This window comes from Catharus ustulatus, chromosome 24 (genome assembly GCF_009819885.2).
Source record: "Catharus ustulatus isolate bCatUst1 chromosome 24, bCatUst1.pri.v2, whole genome shotgun sequence".
Taxonomy (NCBI): Eukaryota; Metazoa; Chordata; class Aves; order Passeriformes; family Turdidae; genus Catharus; species Catharus ustulatus.
This window is the reverse complement of record NC_046244.1, coordinates 7778079-7799773: the sequence shown is the minus strand read 5'-3', so window position 1 is coordinate 7799773 and position 21695 is coordinate 7778079. Positions and strand designations below refer to the sequence as shown.

At 51.8% G+C, this 21695-nt stretch overlaps 1 protein-coding gene and 1 long non-coding RNA gene across 3 annotated transcripts in view; one reads left to right on the top strand and one right to left on the bottom strand.

The window, feature by feature from the left end:
• The window catches only part of TMEM201 (transmembrane protein 201), a 28376-nt gene extending 7044 nt beyond the window's left edge, over positions 1 to 21332 (bottom strand). The window contains exons 1-6 of one of the 2 annotated variants that reach the window (XM_033079423.2): positions 21258 to 21332; positions 15852 to 15972; positions 15113 to 15307; positions 11405 to 11581; positions 9339 to 9730; positions 7797 to 8000 (exon numbers count right to left, since the gene is read on the bottom strand). In XM_033079423.2, coding sequence (XP_032935314.1) covers positions 7797 to 8000; positions 9339 to 9730; positions 11405 to 11581; positions 15113 to 15307; positions 15852 to 15972; positions 21258 to 21331 — 1163 coding nt within the window. In that variant the 5' untranslated portion in view covers position 21332. Of the gene's footprint in view, positions 1 to 6381; positions 8001 to 9338; positions 9731 to 11404; positions 11582 to 15112; positions 15308 to 15851; positions 15973 to 21257 lie in introns of those variants that run through there. The other variant, XM_042779955.1, reaches the window with a different exon arrangement.
• LOC117006804 lies at positions 5 to 4644 on the top strand. The gene is made up of 2 exons (XR_004420027.2): positions 5 to 2305; positions 2386 to 4644. It is a non-coding gene; the product is annotated as an uncharacterized LOC117006804 (long non-coding RNA).
• Positions 21333 to 21695: the final 363 nt, after the last annotated feature.

Below are 21695 nucleotides of genomic sequence, written 5' to 3'. Positions count from 1 at the left end.
AAAGGACACGCACGACAGACACTTAGCAGTGAGAAATGCCAGCAGCTGCCTCTCCTGCTGGGCTTGCACGAACACTCATTTTTTCTACCAGGTTTGGACCAACTTTTCAGTGCAGCAGTGCTGAAGAGTTTACAGGAATGTTCCTGCACTTCGGGAAAAGAAGAACTGCACCAACCTGTCCCACAATACAGGGTGGAAAAGAGGGTGGAACAGTTTAGGAATGGCAGGGAAAATACCTTGGATGAAAAAGTTACCTAGATAATGCTTTACGAAGTCCAGATATTAAAATACAAGAATTTTGTATTATTTTTAACAACTGAGTGAAAATATGTGAAAGGAAGTCTAGAATATGAACCAGAATCTCTGAATGTTCTTCTGTAAGATTTTTTAGCTAGAAGCAGGTAATAGAAGTGTCAAATAAATCATGATGAAGAACTCAGTATGAAGTGCATATGTTTTTAAATGGAGATATCTGACTTTGCAGATACAATTTAGCAGATAGAGTATTTGGAGGTTTAATCTCACTTCTGATGCAAACAGAGACAGATGAGAGCAGCAGCATGGTTCCATGGCTTTTCTTCTGTCAGAGGAAAGCCAGGAGTAAATCAGAGGGTGAAGAAAATCCCAGCCTTGCACTGTGGGGTGATTTATGCACGTGCCATTCTACCCTGGAGATTAAAGAGGTGGTGCAGCAACACTAAGCCATGCTAACTCTAAGATTACAGTTTAAAGTATTTTATAAACAACTTATCTGCTAGTGGGAGGCAGCATCACCAGTCCTGCCCAGCCCAGAGAGGCTGAGCCTGTGAGCCCAGCAGGGTCCTGGGGCAGGAGGTGCCCATGCCAGCAGCCAGGGCTGTGCTGGTCTGGCAGCCCAAGCTCTCCAGGCTCCAGAGCACCTGCCAAGGGGGTCCATCCACACACATCCACCCCACCACACCCAGAGGGCTGTGCCCAGCTCAGCTTTGTAAGAGGAAATGAATGGCAAAGGGAATTACAAGTGCAGCTCAGGACTGACAGGAATCACAGGAGAAAGGTGTGGAGGGCCAAAGCAGAGCAGCACCTGCAGCAGCACAGCCCTTGTGTCCTTTGCACCTTCTGTGTCTCTGGGCTAAAGGATCCAACTTCACACAGCTCCTTGCTGCAGCAGAAAACAGCTTAACTGGTTTACTGGCTTTTGGAAGTCTTTTATTTAGTGGGCTGGAAGGTGTTACAGTCATTTATCACTCATACCCACAGACCTGGGACTGGAACTGTTTGGGATCAGGCTCCCAATGGCTCTGCTGCTCAACAGCCCCACTGCCCAACCTCAGCTAACTAACTCCAGGGACTGCAGCCAGATCCTCAGGGCAGTGAAGAATCACTTGTCTTGAACCATCCAGAAAAGGAATTTCTCTGATTAGCAAAGAGGAGCTGAAGAATTTCAAGTATAGCTTATAAATGCCTTAGGACTAAATTCTGACCAAAGCATGTCTTAAACATTGATCTGTTCTGAACAAGCTCCTGCTAAGCATGCAAAATCCTGTTCCTGTTCTCTGCACTATTTAGTGTTTGCCACTGCCCTGTCCAGAGAGTTCAGTGCTGCCAAAAGCTCTCATGGGAATTTGCTTCATGCATGGGCAGCTGAACTAAAACTTCTTCCAGAAGCAGGTGAAAAAAGGTGAGGAGATCAAGAGGATGATAAGGCAGGAAGCAACCACACCACAGCCCTGGGATGGAGCACTGCAGCTGTGTCTGCTCTGAGCCATCTCCTGCATGGTCATAGTGGCTCTGGCAAAAGTAAAAAAAGTAACATAAAAAAAAAGAAGAAAAAAAAAGGCTCTGGACTCAGATAGTTTGTGGAAATAGTCAAGGCCCGGAAGCCGTTTATTTCAGAACTTGATACTGTGAACATCAAAAATTGGGAATCTTGATTAGTGTTTACAATGATCACAATGTTACTAGACAGCTGGGCACAACTCTGCTACACAGATACTTTAAAAATAAATAAATAGAAGGTTAAAGGAGGGTATTACATGGTAGGGGACTGTACACGGTCCTGAAGGAACTCCTCCTGCCAGGAGAGCCTCCCCTCCTCTGTCCAACAGCTCCCAAGGCACCACCACACGTGTGTGCCTTCGAAATTCATGTTTTAGAGTGCTGCAGCAGCCCTGGGGCAGACAGAGACATGCAGGGCCCAGGGCAGGCTGCAGACAGAGCCCCTGCTCTCTCAGACCACTCAGCCCAGGGAGGAGCAGGGTGAGAGGGCAGGCAGCTGGGGATGTGCCCTGGCAGCTGTGACAGTGCCACTGTCCCTGGGACACAGGTGCCACTGTCCCTGGGACACAGGGGCAGAACCTGGCACCCCAGGAACAGGTTACCTGTGTGCCCTGGCAGCTGTGACAGGTGCCACTGTCCCTGGGACACAGGGGCAGAACCTGGCACCCACAACAGGTTACCTGTGTGCCCTGGCCACAGCCTGAGCCTCCTGCCAAACTCAGCACCAGGAGCAAGGAGTAGCTCAGGAACAAAGCCAGGCACAAGGACAAGGGAGAGCAAGGCTAAAACGGGCACAGCTCTCAGACACATCTGTATTTTGATATTTACAGAGCTAGAAACTTAGCTGCCAAGAGTAAGAATTCTTGTCTCTTGCCTGCTGTCCGTTTTGGATACAGGAGGAGGGCTGAATTAGAGCTGCCATGTCCTGCACTAAGACCTTGCAGAGTACAAATGTTTGGCATCAGCTGTGCCTCTCCCCCTGGCTGGTGGCACACAGTGGGGAGGTGTGTGTGAGCACACCCAACAAACACAGACACAAATATACACTTGCTGGCATGCCAAAAATGTTCAGGGAACCTCTTCCTGCCTGGACACCCAAGAGCTTTGGTCCCAAACGAGGCTTTACAGGGGATGACTTCAGGACTGAGCACTGTCCCCTCCCTGGAGAGCACTGCCATGGCTCCAGAGCCAAGTGCACCTGCAGTGACAGCAACCTGCAAGGACCTGGCAGGCTCTATGTGACAGCACACAATTTCAACAGCATCTCTGAAAACCAAAGCAAAGCCATATACCACAGCTCCCTTCAACTTCCACGAGTGCAGTCAGTCTGCAGCAATTATCTGCTATTAATTATATTAATTTTTATAAGAGCATAAATACTTTGTCCACATGACATCAATACATACTTCCTATAGTATCTAAGCATGATTATTAGCTTCACATAATTTCAGCACACTTGATAAATATCCATAAAGCCAAAATAACAAGTTTATATTCCCACATGCTCTCACCCTTTGACACACCGAAGCTCACTAGGGCATGCAAAGCATGGATGTGGAGAGGAGAGTTCAGAGGAAGGAAAGAGCTGGATGTAAATACAGAGTGTTTAGAATTGTTTAGAATGGTAAAGGGCCACAGAGGTCAGCCTGCATGCACTGATGGCACTGAGGGCCTCAGGGAGAACAGAAGCAGCAGCAGCAGAGATGCTGACTGAGTTCTGCCTCTGGGCTCTCCCTCAGCTCAGAAATGCTAGCCCAGGTGTCCCCCTGTGCCCTGCCACACCCAGAGGTGGCACAGGAAGGACAGAAGTGCTGGCCTGGCAGAGCCATGGGCACTGCTGCAGCCACGGCTCCACCAAGCAAAGCAACACAGTGCAGTCCCAAACCTTGTCCAGGGAAAGGCACTTCAGGAACCCACGCTGGGCCCTTTGTAAATCTGGCTCTGCTGGGCAGGGCACGAGATTCTGAGCTGGCAGATCAGCCATGGCCAGAGCCAGGCACTTGGGGAAGGAGCAGATTTGATTTCAAGTGACACAAAAAGCCACTAACACTCCCAAGTTACATCCTCTGCTCCAGACACGTGGTTGGTATAAAAAAGCAGCACCTCGAATTAGGGGCTTTTGGGCTAAAACCCTCTAATATTGTTAGGATGTTTGCATGCTCTGGCCTGCATGGCTGAGAGAATCCTCAGGCAACAGAACTGCACCTGGAGACCACAGGTGCTCCTGAGTTAAGGGCCCAGCTAAGGGAAAACAAGAAGCTCAAAGCACTGCCCAAGTGGCTCTGGATGATTTTGTCAGCTGTGGCTGTTAGTTACCAAGCCTTTGTTAGCTCTTATCCCAGCCAGCAGAAGGAAATGTCACAAAATAGCACCTCAGCTGCACAGGACAGGACACTGTGCACCAGAACAAACACATTTCCTCCTGCTGGGCTCACTGTGGGGCAGGCAGTGATGCAGTTTGGTGAGTACCCCACATACCTACACTAGATGAGAGATGGTAGATCTGGGTGAAAAATGCAAAGCACCTTCCATACAGAACCTGTGGCAGGGCAGTGTCCAGAACCTGCCTCTGAAATCAGGTGTGGAAGAACAGTCTCAGCAAAGGCAGTAGTGTTTGACTATTTTTTTTTTTCACAGTCACCAGTAGAACACTGCTAACTTACAACTTGTCTGCAGGGCTCCTTGTGTGAGACACAGCTGTACAGACTGAATGCTGCAGTTTATAAATCAGGACAAACCCACCCCTCTCCTTTCTTCCCTTACCCCAAGAGATCCATCAGTGAGACAAGGAGAAAGAAAGGAGGCTGTCAGCATCAGAGTCTCTCACAGCAAAAATTCAATTGCTGCAGGTTTGCTTTTGAAGCTCTGAGATTTTTGTTCTTAGAAGCAGCAGCACAGACATGCTGAGGCACAGAGAAGTGGGGGAAATAAGCTGACACCTGAGCAAAAACAAGAGCTTCTTTGGCATTAAATGAACCCCACTTCCACATGTACTTCATTATTCTGTTTCACCTTTGAAATGTTCCAAATCACAAACACAAAAGTTCTTCAATTGTAAGTTTGAACAAAGCACCACAGAGATCAGTTGTACAGCTTTCTGATGTTCTGACATATCAATTAGTGCAACTAGTAAAAATAATTTGTATTAATCTGCATAAAGTGAAGACAAACAGATGTCACTTGCAGTTAACACATCTCCCACATTTAAGGACTTTAAACTCAGTATAGATTTGCACTTGCTGTGCAAACAGAGCCAAAATATTCCTTAACAGGATTATTCAGGCTTCACAGTGAAAATCCTCTCCTTCCCACAGTTCCCAACATGTAGTGTGCATCCTCCCCATCCCAGCACTGCACAGGGAAAAAAAAGATACCACGAGAAAAGAACAGGCATGGCAAACTAAGGTAACATTTCAGAGTAAAACATCACAAGAAGTGCCTGACCCCAGGGAGCTTGAGCATGAGTCAAGTTTAAATGGAAAGGAAAAACCAAAGTGCTCCTAAAAAGGGAGGAAAGCACTACTTAGAGGAGATAGGAGATGATATGGAACAGGACACAGGGAAGCTTAAACACAGCCAGAAAATAAAACATCTGAAGGGGCTCAGCTCCAGAAAATAAAACATCTGAAGGGGCTCAGCTCCAGAAAATAAAACATCTGAAGGGGCTGCCAGGCATCTTTAGATGCTGCCACTGACAGCTTCCTCACTACTGGGCAAGAAAATTGGGACAGATTCATTTCAGTCTTATTAATAAAAGGACATTGCTGACAGAAATCAGGCATGACATTACCATGACCATTCCCACCGAGTCTGTCAGCTTCTCACTCCCCTCCTTTGAGCCCTCTCAATTTACCCTTCAAATACGAAATTCCTCCCATCCTTGGACACATCCCACAGAACAGCAAGAGGAACTTTCCATCCAAACTGTACAGGTAAGTGCAGAAGACAATCAGTCTTTTCTTACATGTACTTTATGAGGAAAATTTGGAAATCCTGAAGCAGGAAGAAGGGAGGAATTAATAAAAAAAGTCCAGATGCCTTATTGCACTGAATGCCCACAATAGCTCAAGGTTTCCCATGCCTGTGAGCTGGAACACAAATGTTTGGGTCAGGACTGGTAAATGATGGGAACTTGGAAGATGGAAGCAGAGTCTGCAGTGCTGGATTCCTCTTGTGGGTAAGTAAACAACCCCCAGCATCACTGACAAGCACCAGAGGAAGATCCCAAAGCAGAGCCCAGGAGGGCAGCAGGTCTGTGTGGCCATTCCTGGCCAGGCTCCAGCACTCAGCCAGGAGCTGCACCTCCCCATGACTCAGCCTGGCCACTGCTCATGGATTTCAGAGCTTCTGGCAGTGCTGCCTTTGTGCTTTCACAATGAACACCCTTCGAGGAACAGTAAGCAGGAACAGCTGGGAAATTGCTTTTGTTTCCTTTAAAAAAGCTCCTCGAATTTCACAGCATCTGCAGCACCCAGGAGTGTCTGCATTTTTCAGCAGATACTTCACAGTGAGAGCTCCATTCTGATTGTTTTATAGCTTATACACTGGAAGATCACTAGTCCAAATTAACTGATACCAGACTATCAGGGTGGTGAGCTCTGAACAGAAGAAAATAGCAAAATGCTATTTCCTCTTGAAAGACCAAAATCCATAGCAGAGACTCAGTGGAGTGCCTGTCAAACAACTGTGCAGGACAATCAGACTGCTCATCCTAAGAGGCCCCAACAAGTTAATCCCAAAAACCCCAAACAGCTGGAAATTCCCTCCTCCCACACAGCAATGCCCAGCCTTTCAGCAGAGGAGTGACAGGCACTCAACTCCAAGCCACAATTTCCACACCCTCTTTTCAGCAGTACTAGCACAATGCCAGACTACAAAAAGAACCCCTGCAAGTAACCCAAAAAATCCATTTCTGTTGCCATGCAGCCCCACAGCAGTTCCTACAGCACACCCTTCCAATCTGTGCTCAGCAGTGAACTCTGAGCAGGGATGTACAATTCAAGCTGACCAGATATCACAGCATGAGGCTGCCAGTCCCATTCTTCTCTTTCTAAGGCTACAGGAGTAGAGGAACACAGACATCTTTATCCAGTTGTGCTTATACACAGATGTTGCTCAGGGAGCAGGTGGGTAAAAAACCCAAAGAAATCTGGCACTGAAAGCAACAACCACTGGCAGGTCTGAAAATTTAACCTCAAACAGCTGAATACTTTCAGGTGTTAAGACACCCTGAGCTACCTGACTTTTTAAAGCACCTTTTTGAATAAATGACTGAAGATTCAGTCAAAAGCACTTAAGGACCCTTCTCCATTTAAAACAGGAGCCAGGAGAAGGGCAGAGTGAGGGAGGATACAGGTAGGTGATGCTACACAGTGGAAGGCAAGAAGAACCAGGTTTTGGGCTCTGTGGTCCCCTCCTCGTGTGCCTGGGCACCACAGCACGTGTTAACAAGGACTCCAAATCCAGAGGCAAGGTCCCATCAGGTCCAAATTAAAATGATCAGCACCATTAGGAAAGTGAAGGCACCCAGGCCCCAGGGTGGATCAGGGCAGAGGGCTCCTCAGTGAGTGGCTGAGGATGGAGAGGCAGTGAGGAGGACCAGGAGGAGCCAGGATCTCTTTGGCTGGAGGAGCAGAATGGGGAGGAGGCTGCAGTTATGGAGCAGTTTGTGAGGCTTTGGGGGAGCTGGGTATTTGTACTGCTGATGGAGGGTGCAGGAGCAAGGGAGGATGGAGGCAGCACGAGAAGCTGCCAGGGCTAGCATGGAAATGCTCCAAGCAGCTAGCACAGGTAAGCAAGGATGGGGAAAAATTTAAATATATATATATATACATATACACACACACATATATACATGTGTATATAAATATATATGTTCGGGAAAAAAAACAAAGAAGGAGATCTTCACTGCTTATCTAACTTTAAAAAAGAGAAACAGAGGAAGGAACAACAACAAGAGGAGAGAGAAGCAGCAGCCGCAAAGAGTTCACCAGGCTGTTCCTCCTGCCCCCAGCTCTGGTCACTGCTCTGGCTCTGACCTTCGGGGCCGGGGTCTCCGCGGGCCCGTTGCCTTCCGCGTGGCCACGGCGGCGGTGAAGCCCACGAGGCAGCACAGGGACGTGGTGCCAAACTTGGCTGTGTCCAGCCAGCTGGGCGTGTCTGCCTTCAGGTACCGCTCAGCCAGGTGCAGAGCCATCACCACGAACCACAGCAGCGAGGCAAAGGCGTCGATGCGCCGGAGCCTGAGACAGAACAGAGACAACAGGGGCTCAAACATCGCTGAAACCCGGTCTGGGAGGGACAGGGAGGGTACCCAGGCTGTGCTCAAACATCACTGAAACCTGGTCTGGGAGAGACAGGGAGGGTGGGGAGGGTACCCAGGCTGTGCTCAAACATCACTGAAACCTGGTCTGGGAGAGACAGGGAGGGTGGGGAGGGTACCCAGGCAGTGCTCAAACACTGCTGAAATCCCGTCTGGGAGGGACAGGGAAGGTGGGGAGGGACAGGGAGGGTGGGGAGGATACCCAGGCAGTGCTGAAACAGCACTGAAACCTGCTCTGGGAGGGACAGGGAGGGTGGGGAGGGACAGGGAGGGTGGGGAGGGTACCCAGGCAGTGCTCAAACACCACTGAACCCTGTCTGGGAGGGACAGGGAGGGTGGGGAGGGTGCCCAGGCTGTGCTCAAACACTGCTGAAACCTGGTCTGGGAGGGACAGGGAGGGACAGGGAGGGTGGGGAGGGTACCCAGGTGGAGCTCAAACATAGCTGAAACCCCGTCTGGGAGGGACAGGGAGGGTGGGGAGGGTGCCCAGGTGGTGCTCAAACATCACTGAAACCTGGTCTGGGAGGGACAGGGAGGGTGGGGAGGGTACCCAGGCTGTGCTCAAACACCGCTGAACCCCATCTGAGAGGGACAAGGAGGGTGGGGAGGGTACCCAGGTGGAGCTCAAACACTGCTGAACCCCTGTCTGGGAGGGACAGGGAGGGACAGGGAGGGTACCCAGGCAGTGCTCAAACACTGCTGAACCCTGTCTGGGAGGGACAGGGAGGGTGGGGAGGGTACCCAGGCTGTGCTCAAACACTGCTGAAACCTGCTCTGGGAGGGCCAGGGAGGGTACCCAGGCAGTGCTCAAACACCACTGAAACCCCATCTGGGAGGGACAGGGAGGGTGGGGAGGGACAGGGAGGGTGGGGAGGGTACCCAGGCAGTGCTCAAACACCACTGAAACCCCATCTGGGAGGGACAGGGAGGGTGGGGAGGGTACCCAGGCTGTGCTCAAATACTGCTGAACCCCATCTGGGAGGGACAGGGAGGGTACCCAGGGTCTGTGCTGCCTCTGACAGTCACATCATTACAGCCCTGCCTGCTGTGGGCAGGTGTCTGAGCACATCAGCTCCATTTCCTACCAGAGCTGCACAGGCAGCTCTTCACTCACAGCAATTCCAGCTTACAGGGAATGAATGGAGACATGCACTGCTACACCCTGGGAAATGTTCACCCCTGCACCACCGAGGGAACACAGCCCTGGGGAGCTGCCACTGGAGCAGTGTGGAGCGAGACAGGAGCCGAGCACACGCACCTGATGCGCCCAGCCAGCAGCATGGCCAGCAGGCAGGTGAAGAGCCCCAGCACAGCCACTCCCAGCTGGTGATTCTTGCCGTAGGCCCACGCCGCGCTCAGCTTCTGCAGCAGCTGCTCTGGGAGCAGCAGGAGGAGCAGCTCCTGCCAGCCCTGCCCCGAGCTGCCACCGTCCCTGTCCCTGTCCCCGCCTGTCCTGTTCCCCGGGCTGGGGCCAGAGGGGACAGCAGAGGGGACAGCGGCAGGGACGGCTGTGCTGAGGGAGAAGGGGTCGCCGGAGCCGTACAAGGCCATCAGAACCAGGAATGCACAGCTGAGGAAGGCCAGGAACCGCAGAAGAATCACCTGAGCCGGCGTGGTGATGGAAGTGGAAGAGGAGGATGAACACAAACTCTGCAGAGGAAGGGAGAAATGCCTTGTCAGAAGCTGAGTGAACTGCAGCAAGGTTCAGTGCTGTTCTTTTTATTTTCTTTTTTCCCCTTGTGCTCTGTAATCTCCTGCACTGCACACAGAAATTGGCTTCCCTACCTCCCTTTCTCTGCCTGTCCTATTATCTTCCTTCCACTCTATTAATTAGACTTAGCTTCTGGCAACTGTGCTGAGTGACACCAGCAAGAGGAAAACCTCAAACTAACAACAGAAGCATCTGTGGCAACTCTCCTGTGCTCTCCTAACCTGCTGAGCTGCCAGGGCTAGGGAGCCACAAGCTGCTGCCTCCCTTTGGCAGGGGCAGTGGCACAGAGCCCTGTCCCTGCTCTCCCCAGTGTCCCATACCTGGCTGTGGCTCTTGTCACTGTCCCTGCTCTCCCCAGTGTCCCATACCTGGCTGTGGCTCTGTCACTGTCCCTGCTCTCCCCACTGTCCCATACCTGGCTGTGGCTCTTGTCACTGTCCCTGCTCTCCCCAGTGTCCCCATACCTGGCTGTGGCTCTTGTCACTGTCCCTGCACTCCCCAGTGTCCCCAGTACCTGTCCCAGTCCCTTGTCCCAGTCCCTGCTCTCCCCAGTGTCCCATACCTGACTGTGGCTCTGTCCCTGCTCTCCCCAGTGTCCCCGTACCTGGCTGTGGCTCTTGTCACTGTCCCTGCACTCCCCACTGTCCCATACCTGGCTGTGGCTCTGTCCCTGCTCTCCCCAGTGTCCCCGTACCTGGCTGTGGCTCTTGTCACTGTCCCTGCTCTCCCCAGTGTCCCCGTACCTGGCTGTGGCTCTTGTCACTGTCCCTGCACTCCCCAGTGTCCCCAGTACCTGTCCCAGTCCCTTGTCCCTGTCCCTGCCCTTCCCATTGTCCCAGCCCCTTGTCCCTGTCCCTGCTCTCCCAGTACCTGTCCCAGCCCCTGTCCCTGCCCTCCCCAGTGTCCCAGTCCCTGTCCCTGCTCTCTCCGTACCTGTCCCAGCCCCTTGTCGCTGTCCCTGCTCTCCCCAGTGTCCCAGTCCCTGTCCCTGCCCTCCCCTTACCTGTCCCAGCCCCTTGTCCCTGTCCCTGCTCTCCCCAGTGTCCCCAGTACCTGTCCCAGCCCCCTGTCGCTGTCCCTGCTTTCCCCAGTGTCCCCAGTCCCTGTCCCTGTCCCCGTACCTGTCTCAGCCCCTTGTCCCTGTCCCTGCCCTCCCCAGGGTACCTGTCCCAGCCCCTTGTCCCTGTCCCTGCTCTCCCCAGTGTCCCCAGTACTTGTCCCAGTCCCCATACCTGTCCCAGTCCCCTGTCCCTGCCCTCCCCAGTGTCCCAGTCCCTGTGCCTGCCCTCCCAGTCCCTGTCCCTGCCCTCCCCATACCTGTCCCAGCCCCTTGTCGCTGTCCTTGTCCCTGTCCCAGTCCCTTGTCCCAGTCCCTGCTCTCCTCAGTGTCCCCATACCTGTCCCCTGTCCCTGTCCCTGCTCTCCCTGTTGCTGTCCCATCCCCGTACCTGTGCCAGCCCCCTGTCCCTGTCCCTGTCCCATCCCGTACCTGTGCCAGCCCCCTGTCGCTGTCCCTGTCCCATCCCGTACCTGTGCCAGCCCCCTGTCACTGTCCCTGTCCCATCCCGTACCTGTCCCAGCCCCTTGTCGCTGTCCCTGTCCCATCCCCGTACCTGTGCCAGCCCCCTGTCGCTGTCCCTGCTCCTGAAGTGCTGGCTGAGCAGCAGGGCGCGCAGCTGCCGGTTCTGGTGTTTGATGTAGAACTCCACGGCGGCCTGGCAGGGCCGGCACAGCTTGTACGTCTGCTCCAGGTGGTGCCGGTACACCTCGATCTCCTCGTCGTACCTGCCCTGGGGACAGCAGGGACAGCAGTCAGCGGGGCAGGGGGGCACAGCTGCCAACTTTGCCAAGAGCAAAAAAATCCACTGAAAATCCCCCTGAAGATCCCCAAAAAATGCCCCTGAATCACCCTTAAATCCCCCAAAAAGTCCCAATTCTTCCCTTAAATCCCCCCAAAGACATCCCCCCAAATCCCTCTTAAATCTCCTCTAAATCCCCCAAAAATACCCCAAATCCACCCAAAAATCCCTCAAGTTCTTCCTGAAATCCCACCAAAAAATCCAAAAATCCCCCATAAAATCCCGCCTGAGTCCTCTCTCAAATCACAAAAAAACCTCAAAAATCCCCTAAAATCCTCCCTGAATCCTCCAAAAATCCTCTGATTCCTCCCTTAAATCCCAAAACATTCCCCAAATCCACCCAAAAAATCCCCCATAAATCTCCTTTAAATCCCCCACAAAATCCCCAAAAATGGCTCTAAATTCCCCCTAAAATGTCCCCAAAATCACGCAAAAAATGGCTTCAAAAATTCCCAAAATTCCCCAAAAAAGGCCCCAAAATCCCCTTGACAACGTCCCTAAATGCCCCCTCCGAGCCCCCCAAATGGCCCCAAAATCTCCCCAAATCCTCCTAAAAATGGCCCCAAAGTCCCCACAAAATGGCCCCAAAACGGCCGCAAATCCACCTAAAATTCCCCCAAAAAAGCCCCAAAATTCTCCCCAAAAATCACCTGAAAATTCCCCAAATAAGCCCCCAAATGGTCCCCAAATCACCCAGAAATTCCCCAAAAAAAGCCCCAAAATCCCCCAAAATTTACCCAAAATAAATTGAAAATTAAAAAAACCCAAAAAACCATACAAAAATGTCCCAAAATGACCCCAAAATCCTCAAAAAAGGTCCCAAAATGCCCCCGGGGGGGCATGGTGACGTCACATGGTCACGTGTACTGGGAGGCGGGGCCACGTGACGTCACCCCAGGTCACGTGTACCGGGAGGCAGGGCCACGTGACCTCACCCGGGTCACGTGTACTGGGAGGCGGGGCCACGTGACGTCACCGCCCGGGTCACGTGTACGGGGAGGCGGGGCCACGTGACGTCACCCCCCGGGTCACGTGTACCGGGAGGCAGGGCCACGTGACGTCACCCCCAGGTCACGTGTACCGGGAGGCGGGGCCACGTGACGTCACCCCCAGGTCACGTGTACCGGGAGGCGGGGCCACGTGACCTCACCTGGGTCACGTGTACTGGGAGGCGGGGCCACGTGACGTCACCCCCAGGTCACGTGTGCCGGGAGGCAGGGCCACGTGACGTCACCCCAGGTCACGTGTACCGGGAGGCGGGGCCACGTGACGTCACCCCGGGGTCACGTGTACTTGGAGGCGGGGCCACGTGACGTCACCGGGCACGAGGCGGGGCTTGGGGGGATTTTTAAGGCGATTTTTAAGGCGATTTTTGGCCGAATTTGGGGGATTTTTTTTTTTTTTTTTCCGATTTTGAGAGATTTGGAGCATTTCTGGGGGGACTTTTTGGGGAATTTTTTTTGGATTTTCGGGCGATTTTTGGGGTTTTTTGGGAATTTGAGGACGGGTTTCCCCGGATTTTGGGGGAATTTTAGGGGGATATTGGGGCTATTTTGGGAGCTTGGTGGGGGCATTTAGGGATATTTTCGAGGGGATTTTCGGCCTTTTTTCGGGGAATTTTGGGGTGATTTTGGGGACATTTAAGGGGAATTTGGAACCATCTTTCAGGATTTTGGAGCCATTGGGGATTTTTTGGGGGAATTTTAGCGGGATTTGGGGAGCAATTTTAGGGCCATTTTTTGGACAATTTTGGGGCATTTTCCAGTTGAATTTGAAACCCTTTTAGTGCTGATTTTTGGGCCATTTTGGGGGAGAATTTGGGGGCTTTCTGGGGAATTTTAGGGAGATTTGGGCGGGATTTTTGGTCCATTTTTGAGGCCATTTTGGGGCCTTTTTTCAGGGAATTTCGGGGAATTTTGAGGCTGTTTTGGAAGTGACATCACAGCGACCCCAGAGCGGCTTTATTGGGGTGGGGGAGAGACCCAAAAAAATGTAAAAACTAAAATCCCATAAATCCACAAAAAATCCTCCATAAATCCCAAAAAAAATCCCTCCTTTAAATCACCCAAAAATTCCCAAAAGTCCCCCAATTCCTCCCTGAAATCCCCCCAAAGAAATCCCCCCAACATCCTTTTAAATCTGCTTTAAATCCCCAAAAAAAATCCCAAGAATCCACCCAAAAATCCCTCTCAAATCTCTAAATCCCAGCTCCAGTGTCACAGAGGCAGTGTCACAGTGTCACAGCTCCCTGAGGGCACCAAGCACAGGCCAGGCTCTCAGCCAGCTTCACCCTGAGCTCACAGGCTCCGTGTCCCAGGAGGGAAAGGCTGGAGCAGGCTGCTGTGGCCCAACATCAGCACGCTGAATTTCCGTGCCTGATTTTGCTGTTTTTGTTGAGTTCTTATGAATCCCACAGTGCTGAGACAAGTAACTCCAATTGTTCTTCCTCTCCCCTAATGAGGGGACACAAAAGCTGCTGCTCCTTCACTCCAGGCTCACCCCTGCCTGACCAGCCCTGCTGTCACTGACACCCTGACCCTGGCTAACACCACCCCAGCTTTCTCAGCTGCACTTCACTGAATGCCCAAAAAGGGGCCAAAGGCTGGCAGTACTTGAGACACTGGATAGGGCTGGCAAGAGGCAGGGACTAGAAATAAAGCTGAGAAAAGGGCACCAGCCAAAGATATTCTCTTTAAGAGTGATCAAGTTTCAATCTGCTCTCTGGGAGTGATTCTGATTAAACTCACTGTAATCACACAAAGCAGAGTGGCTCAGGCAAGCCAGAGAGAGAGTCTAACCCCAAGGCTTGACCATGGCTGAAGGCTAAGGAGTGCTGCCCCAAATTCTCTGCACAGAACTTGAGGGAGCCATAAAACTGCAAAGGAGAAAACCCAGCATCCCATCCTCCATGAACATTAGGCCAAGGAATTGCTCAGTGGGAAATCCTGTGTCTGTAACTGCAAAATCCCTTTGCTAGGCACAGACGCCTCAGCAAGGAAATCAAGTGGCTGCACAGGATTCCTCTCCCACTTCACTGGTGAATGGAGAGCAGCACAGCCAGGGCCTTGGGAACACACAATCTGCTAAGGCTTCATGTTAACTAGTGGGCTGTTCTGCCTCTCAGGTCCCAAAAACTCAGCCATGGGAAGTACTGGAGTTGTAAGATCATCTCAGAAATGTCTTGGGCTCAAGCTTCAATTTCCAGTGCTCATCTAGAACAGGGGAACATTCCAGCTTTGGAGCAGAATTAGGTAAATTTGCAGCATTAATCACTGAACTTCTCTGCACTGGAGTGCCACACTGTTTCTGTGTGGAGCACCATTCCACAGCACACTGGGAAATTGCTCCCTCTCCTGCTTACCAGGCTGCAGCATGGGATAAACAGAGCAGGAATTGCAGACATGGATGGGAATGCCTTGGACAAACACCCTCCAGTGGTGGCAGTCCCTAAGGAACACTCACCTCCTCCCTCGGTGAGAATGAAGCCAGCTGTTTGATTTTCATGGTTTGATGGTTGTTGCACTTCTTGCAGAGCAGAATTTGGCTGCTCACCCACTGCTGTGGTTTGGCAGGGTCACAGAAAGTTGGACTGCCTGACACAACGTGGTTAAGGTGCTCCATGTACTGGGCAGGGATGGGCTTGTTGTAGTCTCCATTCTGACAAAAAGCAGGGGGAAAAAAGCAAACATTCAGTCATAAAATCAAAGCTAGGTTGACTGTAATCTTAAAAGTAATCCCTAAGATCTGTCAGCAGCTCTACATTTCATTAGCATTCACCTACATAACAAAATAAATAAGTAAAAAAAGAGACAAATCTTCAAATCTTCCCCCATCTCCTCTGTCCTGCACACCTATCACAAGCAGTGCTGGATTTCAGCTTAAGACAGGCTGTGCTATTTAACAGAATACAAAACCAGACAAGAATTGTTCCATACAGTAAAAGAAGTATTCTTCTGAGACATGCCAAGGCCACTTTTGCCCTTTAAAGCAAGAGAGGGAAATCTGTCTTGATCTCTGCAGCCAGCACAGCCCAGTGCAGCGGATCCCTTCTCCATGCTGAGCTCAGGGGTGCTCAGCACAGAGCTGCCAGCTGTCCAACTGGTGGGAATTCACCTGTCCTGTGCTGCCTGAGCTGCCCAGGGCTCCCCAGACCCCCCAGCACACCCCCAGCCCCCCCAGCACACCCCCCAGCCCCCCGTACCTCCTGGAAGCCGTTGTACTGCTCGCAGTTGGGGCAGTCCCAGCAGTTGCGGTTCCCGTAGGGCACCACCGTGTCCTGGCTGCAGAACCAGCAGTTCACTGTCACATGTGTGGGCTTCCTCCTGTGGGCACAGCAAACCCAGGGGCACTCAGCTCAGCTGATGGACATGTGGGAAAACAGCCCACCTTCCCATTCTGTGTGCTGAATGACATGACTTGGAGTGGACATCTCAGCAATGAAATGATGGAATGTTAAAGCAGAAATAAATTCTGCCTGACAATCTTTTCTAGTACCATGGTCGTGCCAGAACTTTAATAACAACCTTGTGATTTACCCACTTCACTGTTTTGCAGGGGCATGTTTGGGGACACGAGTCCCTCTCCCTAATCAGTGCTACTCTATGAGAAGGTGCAGGAGAATTGATGATTAATACACAGGATTCCAGGAAAAGGAAGTCAGGATCCACAAGAGCTGCTGTGACCGTGCTCAGAATCCCAGGAAATGGGCTCATGGTTACAGTTCTGTCTGCCCTGCCTGGCAGAAGATTTTTCAAGGACAAGGGCACATCACACTATCCTGAGGTTCCAGCACTGTAAACAGCTGTTTCTTCACAACTTAGGTATAAAGGAACTGAGGAATCAACATTTCATCCCTGCTTTTATGCACTAGAACTGAAGGGATAAAGACTAATGACCTTGATCCACGAGCCCCTTGTTTTCTAAAGCAATCCTGTTAAAACAACAGCCAACACAGACAAACAGCTGAGACGTGGCCCCACCACAACAGGTTGTGACAGATGTTTGAGCACAGAACTTCAGTGCCCAGCCCCTGAGCCTGCCTGCCAGAGAAGCTCTGCATTTGTCTCCAAACTCAAGCAATCCCCAGGAGGCTCCTGGCAGGTCAAGGCAGCTGTCTGATTTATCAGAACCAGCCCCAGTCTCTCTTCCAAGGGAGGGCAGCTGCTCAGGAGTCACTGTGGCAGCTCTGCAGACAGCTGGACCCAGCTGCCACCAGCCCAGCTGCACCAGGGATGATCTGTGAGCCCCCAGTGCAGCAGGGGAGCAGCTAACAGCAGCCAGAGTGCAGCTTCTCCCAGCTCTAGGAAATGTTCTCTGCTGAAACATCTGAGTGCTGCAGAAATGCTGTCTGGCACCCTGCAACCAAACAGACAGGTGGGTCTTCCCCCTCAGCCATCACCTCTGTAGCTGCATCTCCACAATTAACATTTTTCCCATCTCCATAGACCATGCCTTGAAACTCGGTTCATAAAACATCAAACCCTCAGGCAATGTCTGAGCCTCCTGTTCAGGCACTACCAGTGAGGATATGCATGCAATGAAGCACTGAAGAGTCAGAATGTACAGAGGATTCCCTGCCAGATGCTGAAAGAAAATGGTTGGAGCTACTAGGATGACAGATTCTCATCTCAAAATAGATGCAAACACCCACACCCCTCTTAAAATGAATACTCCCTGCTCAACTTTCTTCACTTCCAAGGGGGCTCAACTGATCTGAGTTAAAAATATCACTGCTAAAACTAACAGGCAAAAAAAAAAAAACCCAAACCAACCCAGAGTTCAAAGCAGACAAATGTAGGTCGATAGTCTGAGCTATCCATGAGCTGCTGCTGTCCAAAAGCCAAGCTCTTGTCAAAACAGCAGATGAAGGATGGACAGCAGCACCTGCTGTACTACCCAGTGCCACTAGCACTGGTGTAAAAGCTGTGCAAATCCAACAACCAGCAGCACACAAACCCTGCAGCTCCCAGGGCACAGCCTGAACCCCCCTCTGCAGGAGGGCACTGCCCAGAACCTGCCACAGCCCCTTCCTCTGGCACCCAGCAAAGGACACACCACCCTGAATTCAGGACAGGACAGGGGTAACAGCACTGATTCCAAGGGGAAAGCACAGGTGAAGAAATGAATAAAGCACTCATGCTATAAAGCCAAAACCATCAGCACCAACCCCCACCTGAGAACTCACTACTATCAAAGCAAGTGCTCACTACACTCCAGACCTTTCCATCTTTTTCCAAACAGGATTTCATTTCTCGCTCTTGAGGCTCAGGAAGTACCAAGGATTAAATAGCAGCACTTCATTCTGACAATATATGCAAAAGAACTGGCTAAGTCTTGGATTATTTAGGATAAAAGGCAATAATACTTCCTTCCTTCCTACTATAATCTGTTGCCATAGAAATAGGCGAAAAAAAAATCCCAAATTCCCAATCTGGCGGATGCAAAAAGAAGAACAAGGGGAGAAAAAGGTTGTTTAGGCAAGAACATGTAGGTAGTTACATGTAGCTAATTTTCTAGCAACTGGGAAGGACTGAAAAAACAAAAAGCAAGTTCTGCATTTGGAAAGGCTCTCAAATACAGCTTTAACTGCTTTGGAGCTATATTTACCTTGGCTGAATTGAGGCAGCAGCTGAGGGCAGCGAGCTAAAGCACACACTGCTGCTAAAGTCAGATCCTGGTACGAGACTGACAACACAAAACTGAGCCTTTGCTGTGTGCTCAATCCCTTGCAAATCAAAAGGTAAATCATCCCTGAGTTTATAATCCAGCACTGCTCTAATGTGAACAGCTTCACTGGACAGAACCTCCCTGCAAACCAAAACCTGAGCAACAACTGTGACTGAGTTTGCAGCACAGAGATTCCATGCACTGCTGATTTGCTGAGCTAGCTCCCTGTGTAATCTGCACACCCAATCAAGCCCAGAAAATACTCCCAGGCTTGCACAAATTGTTCTGCAGGTAAAAAATACTTGCTTAAGACAAAACTGAGGGGAAAATACCTGCAGTAAACTCAGTTATGACATCAACACCTAAAAGTCTGACATTGCTCAGACAATGACAAAACGTTCCTTTGTGAGAAGCTGCTGGATTCCTTAATTTTGGTCACAAAAATCAGGCTGCAGCTCTGCAGTCCCACTGACAAACACTGGTTAGCAGCTACTTTGTGTCTGTCATGTAACACAAGGAGGAACTTTGGCTCCTTCCAACTCCCAGCACCCTTCACTACTCCTCATTTACACACACATTTAAGGTCCTGATTCTAATGGAACAACAGTCCACCTTGGTAAGTGCTGGTAGTTTTGTAAATATTTTTATTTATATCTATTCCCCACCCTCAGAAGATGAAGATGTTTACTTTTCTGTAGTCTTGAAGGTGATCACTGCTGGATGTGCAGTTCTTTGCTGGGTTACCAAGGATTAGAAGAAAAACCCAATTCTCCATTAAAAGTATTTAAAAGAGCAGGCTTCATTCTGACACGACTGGATTACAAAGCAATTATTCAAATGGCTATGGCAGCAAATCTCAATGAAAAGTACCCAGGGAAGAGGAGCTGTTTTGCACAGAGCAGTTCTGATCTGGTGGCAGCTGGACAGACCCAGTGCTGGCACTGCTGGCACAAGTGGGTTAAGAGCTCCTGGCAGGGAAATTCCTGGGTGGAACAGAAGCTCCAGAGTGAGCCCATGCCCATCACCTGTCAGTGAAGGGGTCTGTCAGGGCAGACCCAATGCTAAACCCCATTTTCCAATGCAAGAAGAACACATCTCAGCTGCCTGGACTCCAGCAGATGAACTACAATACAGAACTAGCAGCTACAGATGAGATTTAGCCACAAGACCACATTTCTAGTACAGGGATGTAAAGTCACAATACAGCCTGTCCTCCCCCAAGAGACAGACTTGGTGTCCTCTCAAGCAGGAAAAAGGTGCCCAGGGACTCAGGCAGGCACACACACCCAGTGACAACCACCCCAGGTTCTCTTCCTATCTGGACATCAAATATTTTATCTCCTCAATAAATAAAAAGCAAAGGCAGCACCATATCTATGCCTGACATCATCATGCCTGTGTCCCTTATTAAGCTGTCCTCCTTGATGACTGTGGAAGATTCATTTAACTAAGGCAGAATAAGAAATTCAGAAGTATCAGAATAGCACTGACAAACACAAACACGGAGCTCAAAGAATTATCAAGGTCACCTGAAAGAGTTTACCGGCAGTCTTCGAGGACTTGGGAAGAAATGCTTTCCATTCCAGAGACCTTTTGATAAACGTGAGCAAAACAAACCCAATCTCCTCCCTCAAAAGGCATGCTAACCTCAGCTGGCTCAAAGAAATCTTCACTGGGATTGCCTCAGGCCACTGGGATTTCTTGGCTACACTAAATATGTCATACAATTGCCAAGTTCTGTATATGGGCTAGTGTGCCACTGATCACTGATACGGTTAAATAAACAGTAAATGCTTTAGAGCAAACCTTAGGCATCACATTGAGGATGCAGGAAAATGCTTCTCTTGCAAAGAGAACTTGAAGTGAACCTTGGGACTGGCTTGGCTCCAATAGAAGCATTTAATAGATGAGCACACTGCAAAGTCTATTGCTGCTACAAAGACTGAAATGTCTCATATTCCACAGATCCCTACGTTCCTATCATGCTATGCCCGATTAGAATCTGTCAAATTAAGCTTTTCTCCTTCTATGAAATCTGATTTATGACATCTCTCCTGATGCCTTCCAAACCTGCTTTTCAATTGTTCTGAATTTGTTCTAATATCAGGAAGGTTCTGTGCAATTAAGAAACAAGTAACCAAAGAATCCTGGTCCCTAATCCATGATTTTGACTTGCACAGAATCTCCTCAAGTTCTGTACTAGGAGCGTTTATATTTTACAGCCCTGTTCCCCAGCAATCCTTCCTTCACCCCTAAAGGAGCAGGATTTTCTCTCTGTCCCTGCCCAAAGCCATTAGAAATGAAGCGGAGCCCCGGTGGTCTCACCGCTCCCCCCGCAGCTCACCCGGCACACAAAAGCCATTCCCGGGGATGTGCCGGAACGCCTGCAGGCATTGCACACACTCCTCCAGAGCGGCCCCATCGCTCCCACAGCCGGGCACGGACCCTGCCGGGGCTCCCCGAAGCGGCCCCATCGCTCCCACAGCCGGGCCTGGGCACGGACCCTGCCGGGGCTCCCCACCGCTCCCACAGCCGGGCCTGGGCACGGACCCTGCCGGGGCTCCCCATCGCTCCCCCAGCCGGGCCCGGACCCTGCCGGGGCTCCCCATCGCTCCCACAGCCGGGCACGGGCCCTGCCGGGGCTCCCCATCGCTCCCACAGCCGGGCCGGACCCTGCCGGGGCTCCCCATCGCTCCCCCAGCCGGGCCCGGACCCTGCCGGGGCTCCCCGGAGCGGCCCCATCGCTCCCACACCCAGCGCCGGCCGGGCGGGCCCGGGCCCCGCGTGGCGCCTTCCCGCCGCGGGCCGCATCGCGCCATGCCCGGCCCTGCCTCCCTCCTCCTCCTCCTCCTCCTCCTCCTCCTCCCTTCATCCTCCCTCCCTTCCCTCGCTGCCTCCCCCATGCCCATCCCCATCCCCATCCCCGTCCCCTCGGCCGTACCTCCGCGCGATGCGGTACAGCAGCAGCCCCGCGGCCGCGGCGCAGGCGGTGACGCCCAGCCCGGCTCCGTCCATGCCGGCGCTGCCCCGGCGGTGGCGGAGCCGCTTTGTAGGGGCGCGGCCGCCCCCCGGCCCGCCCCCCGGCCCGCGGGGGCGGTGCGTGACTCACGGCGAGGCCGGAGTCGTGCGGCGGGGCCGCCGTGAGTCAGCGCCGCAAAGGCCGCGATCGTGGCGGCGGGGGCGGCCCCGGGCCCGGCGCTGCCCCGGCGGCGGGGGCGGCCCGGGGAGGTCGTGCCTGGCCCGGCGTGCCTGGCCCGGCGCCCGGAGCACGCAGCTCGCGAGGGGGGCATCGGTTCTGCTAAAATTAGCTTTGTTATGTGACAACAGGGACAGGCCGCGGGCAAGCGCGGCCCAGCAGCCCGCGCTGCACGGAATAGCC